Here is a 6,932-nt window from a genome sequence, read left to right on the forward strand (position 1 = left end):
CCCTCTGAGACACAAAGCAGTATCGTTTGATAATTCTCCCCACTTCTTTACTGTGGTGGAAACATGTTGCCGCCAGCTGGAGTTGTTCCTTCCATTCCCATAACCTTTAGAGAATAGTGGAAGAAGTGATGTGGAAACTTGGTGCTGAATCATCTTCCACCTATCACAGAACAGAATTCTAAATTTGGTTTTGTGTGTATTCAATGAAATCACCTCTTTTTTTTTTATACTCTTGAAACAAAAGCTCAAGGTATAAATAGCTGTAAAGGAAAAGCTTTCATCCTAGTGCCTACTTCAGACACACTGAAAAACTATGAAGATCACCGTCATCTTCTTCGCTTTTCTGGGAGCTGCTGGTGAGTCTTTTAAAGAACATTTCATCAGATGTGTATTATACATGCAAGTTTATGTTTTGTGAGTGGTAAAAGAGTAACAGAATTGAGTAAATATTCCATGTGCAAGGAGCTAAAAGTGGTCAGTCACCACTATTTACTACATTTATGTATTGCACAGGTTAGTTGAGGAAAAGTAAAAACAGTACAAATGATCCAAATGGGCATCCTGACATTTCTGTTAATAAGTGGTAAATAATTGAAATTGTTTTCTGCTCCAAGAAAAGGGTGGAAACATTAATTTCTAATTATGCAGAAAAACAAACTCTATTTACATGAAATTATCATAATTAGAAGAGATAAGGTATTACCCACGGGTAAAAACCTTAGTTTCTACTTCACAAAATCTTTACTAATAAAGTCAGTCCTATATCAGTGTTGTTCAATACTAAACAAGAGAAAAAGTGACATTTTCTGGAGCAATACAACTAAATTTGACACTAAATTTTCACAATACAAGTGGATTTTGATTTGTAAAGCCTCTTATGTTTGCAAACTTCAACAATTGATTTTAAATATTAGAATGTTCAGCTCATAGAGATTCATTATTGTCTTTAGAATTATAGTAAATATTGAAGGGAATTATATTCAATATAAATTATATACATATATTGATATTAGTAATAATAAAAATATTCAGACAAACACCTGATGAATCAGTGTAGGAAAATGCTAAATACATTAATATATGTTCAGTAGATAACTGAAATAATGGAAAGTTTAGGGAAGAAAAACCTAGAATTGTGATTAAATGATTTATTCAAATTGTATCCAATAAATTAACTCAATCAATCATTTGTATGTGTTAGGTATTAAAAAAATAAAGATAAATTTAAAAGTACTTTAAATGTGCTGAAAAATGTTCCTCTGAACTTAGGATTGCCTCTAAGCCTTGGGTCGCAGGAAAGAAACTGGGACCCTGTAGTCAAAAGAAGAAAACAATACTTGAAAGTAGATTTGGCCCTCCCCAGGAGCACTAGGCTACACATAAACACACACACACACACACAGAAGCACACAGACACACACACAGGTACATACACATACACTCACATACACATACATAATCACACAGAAAAAAAAACTTGTAATTTTAGATTTGATTCACAATGGTATTAAGGTAGTATATGCTAAAATTAGAAAATCATACGTTTCAAAACACTGTAAGCATATTTTTCCCAATAGAAGAATATGTGTCTTTCCTGGCTTGTCTGTACAAACTTCATTTGGAACACTAAATTTGAGATGTCTTCTTATGCTAAATATACAAAACTCTCCCCCAGTTGCTCTCCCCGCTAATGATGATGACGACAAGATTGTTGGAGGCTACACATGTCCGAAGCATTCGGTTCCTTACCAGGTCTCTTTGCATGATGACACTGGCCATCAGTGTGGTGGCTCCCTGATCAGTGAACAATGGGTACTCTCTGCTGCTCACTGCTATGAAAGGTAATGAAAAAATACTAAAGTTCCTATGCTCTAAGGCCATTCTGCCCTCTGGTACCACCTTAAGGGCATGGTCCTTTGTGAATCTATACTTGCAGGGCACACACAGTGGAATCCTCTATCATGAACATGGGTTGTAGGGCACAATACACCTTAACTTCATAGCCTTTATAGTAATGGATGGTTTCAGAAGATGATGTCCAAGTTTTTATGTTCAGAATTTTCAGCTTGGTAGAGGTAAATCTCTACAGGGAGACTTAGAAAATCTTTATCTTTTAATGCAGGAAACTCCAGGTTCGCCTTGGTGAACACAATATTCATGTCCTTGAGGGTGGTGAGCAATTCATTGATGCAGAAAAGATCATTAAACACCCCAAGTACACCAGGAAGCCTTTGGACAATGACATCATGCTGATTAAATTGAAGTCACCTGCCATCCTTAACTCCCAAGTATCCACAGTCTCTCTGCCCACATCCTGTGCATCCACAGATGCTCAGTGCCTTGTGTCTGGATGGGGAAATACTGTGAGCATTGGTGGTAAGTGTCAATGGAATTTAAGTTTGATTTGTACAAATCTGAGAGGCAAAAGGTATGTTGATTGTCAACATGGCAAAATTGTCATTGTGAGAGATACTTCTAGAAGTTGTTAACATAGGCAGGCTTGGAATGTATAATTTGTAGGCCATAACATTACTTCACTGAAACCATAAGGAAAAAAAACAATAAATATGAGCTATTAGCAAGATGCTAAAGAATTTACATGGTGAAATCAGTTATATGAGGGAATGAAAACACAAGTAATTAATAGAAGAGAAGCTCAGGATTTGTTGTTCCCTGAGGAATCTATCTCATGGAGGAAATACTATCCCTGTATTTGAAATCCAAATCCAAAATGTTATTGTCATAAAAGAAGTTTGTTAAAACTATTGGAAAAATTTTTTAATGGAAAAGTACTTCTAAATTATGGTGTTTGGCAAACAGAAACAATTAGAAACTTCACAGAAGTTACTGAGTGATGTTGCCTTCTTTTTCTCTCAACAGGCAAATACCCAGCCCTCCTTCAATGTCTGGAAGCCCCTGTCCTCTCTGACAGTTCTTGCAAAAAATCCTACCCAGGCAAAATCACCAGCAATATGTTCTGCCTGGGATTCCTGGAGGGTGGAAAGGACTCCTGTGATGTGAGTGTTTTTGGTCTCTTTCTACAAAGATATCTCTCTCTCTCTCTCTCTCTCTCTCTCTCTCTCTCTCTCTCTCTCTCCCTCTCTCTCTCTCCCTCCCTCTCTCTCTCCCTCCCTCCCACCCTCTTTCCCTCCCTCCCTCCCTTCTTCCCTCTCTCTCTGTAACATTTATGGATAAGCTCAAAGTTGAACTATGTACAGAAGATGGTATCCAAACAGTACATAAAGGAAAACATCTGAGAAGCTGGTTTATAGCATGTGACCAATCTTGAATGACAGCAAAAAGAACAGCAAGAAAAAAAATGCCAGACTTCACCTTTTCCTGACCTTTACCAATTAAGGAAACTTGGTCTTAAAGAGATAGTATTAAAAATAATGGAAAAATTACAATTAACTCTACAGGGTGTCTGCATTGCTTCAGTGTTAGTACCTGCTATCCTGGCTCCATGAAAACAGAAAAACATCTTGGAGTCCATACTCTCACTTCAACATAACTGTATTGTAATCGTATGTTCTTTCTGACCAGGGTGATTCTGGTGGTCCTGTGGTCTGCAATGGAGAGGTCCAGGGAATTGTCTCCTGGGGTTCAATCTGTGCAATGAGAGGGAAACCTGGTGTTTACACCAAAGTCTGCAACTACCTGAGCTGGATTCAGGAGACCATGGCCAACTACTGATTTCCCTTGCCTTCCATAAGTCACCTGTTCCTTATCCATTTCTCTTTCTTCTTTTCCCAGAAATGAGGTTAAAATAAAAACATTTCTCCTGTTCTGTATCTGAAAATATTTTGCTTTTGTATTCTATTATTTAACATTCTTTTAACGTTGGTTGATAAGTGAGAACATAATCAGAGGGTTGAAAATTCTAAATAATTCAACATTCATTTAACAATAAGAATTTTCTCATATTTTTCTATGGTCTGTGACATATGGTAGATACAATAGAAAAGTGCTTACAATAGCATTATATTTTTACAGAATAATTATAATGTTTTATTAATAGGTAGGATACATTTTGTTTTAAGTTATAGCTACCATACACATGTTTAAACTTTCTTTAGGTATATTGCATATTTATAACTTACAATAGATAGCATGAAATTGCTATCTATTGATACCACAGCTATTGAAATGAAATGACTATCTATTTTACAATCAGTAATTTATTCAATCACTCCTTGAAAAACTGAAATTTAGAGGGAATATTCTAGAGGCTTGGGGTCTTGCATGGCCTAAAACACAGTGCTATGTCTTCCTTATTTTTTTAAATTTGATTGGTAGTCTTTTAAAGTCTACGAATCTTTACAATGTTTAGTGACTGAAAACTCCAAATTAAGTATTTTTAAGATGATTTTTTTCAATTACATACATGTGTATAGCTATGTGGAGGTATATACAATGAAGCAAAGTGCCTGTAGAGAAAAGCACTGTTACAGACTTTTGTTCTCCAGGTTCAAGGATTCCAGAGCTGCCAGACATAGAGCCTGGGAACCAAACTCCAGTCTTCTACAAAGAAAGTAAATGCTCTTTACCACTGAGCTATCTCTAAAGCTCTTGAGGAATTATATTTAAATACATATTTTTTCCTAAGTTTTGGCCACTGAGTTACCTTTCCTCACTTACAACCCAAATCAAGACCAGATTGTATGTAAACTAAAGCTACATGCAAACAAATATGAATCATTTAAGCTTTCACAATGTCGGTCCACACATAATCTCATATTTCCCTGATTATAGAGCTGACATCTGTGTTTTAGCATGGCCTGCAGGGAAACTACCAAAATTCCTCACCTGCTTTCCACCCATCATCATTTGACCATGGATCACCAAATAAAACATCTGTTGTAGATGGTCCTACAAATGCTCTCTGTGATTATCCAGAATGATCAAGGATAATTAAGTACACAATGGGCTTGAGTCAATGCAGAGTGGAATAAATGGACGAGAGGAATAGTTTATTAACAAAAAGTATATGAAAAGCAATAATGAAAAGAAGCATCTTGTAATAGACAGCTTAGGATGCCATGACTAAAAAGAAATGCAGACCCCAACTTCAACACACAAGTACTCTTCTTATTATTCGTCACTATCATAAAATTTCCATTGAGGTGGGGGAGTTCCAATAGATCAAAAGCACTAGTCCAAAACTTCCCTCTGATGCACTAAGCAAGTTCAGCTGCCTCTGATGCTCCTGGAAGAGCTCACAAAGAATTACATGCTTCCAAGATGCAGTGGTCCAAAAAAGATATTTCCATGACAAAAAGGAGGAATGGAACAGGAAGGAGAGAATGGACCAAAGCAAAAATACTAGACTTTGAAGAATAAGAATTAAATTATGAGGTAGTTTGTGAAATTTCTAGAGCACATGCTGTCATCATCTGAGCTCCAGGACTTAGACAACTCAACCCTGTGGCCATGCCACACACAGTCCATATTCCCTCTGTCCCAGGAAGATGTAACTCAAAGCTACCACCTTTTCTGGACAAGTGAGCCATATCTCTGGCACCTCTGAGACTTTGTTTTCACTACAACCTGGGCTTCAACCACAGCTTCATGCAGAGCCCACTCACACGTTCCCTTAATGAAGTCTGATTCTACACCTTGGCTGAAATGCCAGATTTTTCCTAATGATAGATGACAACTTCCATAACTCTCTAACACTTAGATCCTTCATGCCTGCAAAGCCAGTGCCTCTTAGACAAACAGTTTCTTCCAGTGTTAGAAGAAACAGTGTCCTTTGGTCTATGTCTGCCGTAGTTTCCGGGCAATTTAAATACTCAAAACACATGTTTAACAGAGTTCTTCTTGCCTTTTTGCTGCCAAATCTCACTGTAAACACTATATAAACTGTGAGTAACCACCATGGCACACAGCCTTTACTACCTAAATTTACTCTCAAGAGTCTCCCCACAACCCTCAAATTCTCAGGGAAAATATTCTTCTTTATTTTTTTTTGAGACATTAGCCTAATCATTCATCTGTTAGAAAGTAATTATGGAAGAAATTAAAAAGGCATATATAAAATTATATTCATAGTTACCTAATCCGGCATTATAGACTTCTAATCTTAAATATCTGCAAAGTAGTAATCAGTAATTGAATGTAGTACTAGAATTAGCTGCATGGTTCTCAGAGTTTGCAGACTGGATCCATGTGAGCCTAGACAGAGCTGAAGTTGTTGGCAAAATTAGATTTCATTCATTTGATGATAGTTTTGTCTTCATGCAGACGGCAAGTGGTAAAGTGTGAAGAGTGGTGCTTCCACACAGATTTCAAAGGAAACCTGGAAGGCTAAACAAGCATATGCATTCATAATATTTGTTCTACTTAATAGGACAATTTCCCAGGTGGCTGTGACTGTGCTATATGTCTAGAGGCACTATTAGAATTAGCCACAATACCAGTTTTGTGAGCCATTTCATGTTAACCTAAAGCATTGTCCAAAGAGTTTGTGTCTGCATCAAAAAATCATAATAAATGTGATGGCCAAATTTTGTATCTCTATGAAGATTACTTGACATAGCAACTTAAGGCATGAAAGAACCTGGGCCCTTGGTTTGTGAGTCTAGCAGTTCCTGGCTTCATATAACTGTGCATTAAACCATGGAGGCAAAAACTGGTGGCAAAGAAGAATCAACACTTTATAACAGTCAAATACAAAGGGTAATAAGATATTAGGCCTAAACATAACACGCAAAGACACTTAGCAACTTTCACCCATGCAATCCCATCTACCAAGTTATGACAACTAACTGAGGATCAAGTTCAACATGTGAAAGCATGTGCCATATTTTATAGTTTAGGCCATGTGAACAGAATGCTTCTCTTGATCTGAGTCCATTCAAGACTTCAAATTTACTCTATATACACTTCTGTGTTGCTGGTATTTTCCTTTTTTAAATCTCTACTTTGTTATG

The 6,932-nt window shown here is 36.7% G+C and overlaps 1 protein-coding gene across 1 annotated transcript; it reads left to right on the forward strand.

The window, feature by feature from the left end:
- Positions 1 to 293: 293 nt before the first annotated feature.
- Positions 294 to 3,799, forward strand: LOC114633478 (trypsin-4-like). The gene is made up of 5 exons (XM_028782037.1): positions 294 to 356; positions 1,676 to 1,841; positions 2,123 to 2,376; positions 2,881 to 3,017; positions 3,544 to 3,799. The coding sequence occupies exons 1-5, from the start codon at positions 314 to 316 to the stop codon at positions 3,691 to 3,693; spliced, it is 750 nt and encodes a 249-aa protein (XP_028637870.1). The 5' UTR covers positions 294 to 313; the 3' UTR covers positions 3,694 to 3,799.
- The last annotated feature ends 3,133 nt before the right edge of the window (positions 3,800 to 6,932 follow it).

The sequence above is a fragment of the Grammomys surdaster genome, unplaced genomic scaffold (genome assembly GCF_004785775.1).
Source record: "Grammomys surdaster isolate TR1022 unplaced genomic scaffold, NIH_TR_1.0 681, whole genome shotgun sequence".
NCBI lineage: Eukaryota > Metazoa > Chordata > Mammalia > Rodentia > Muridae > Grammomys > Grammomys surdaster.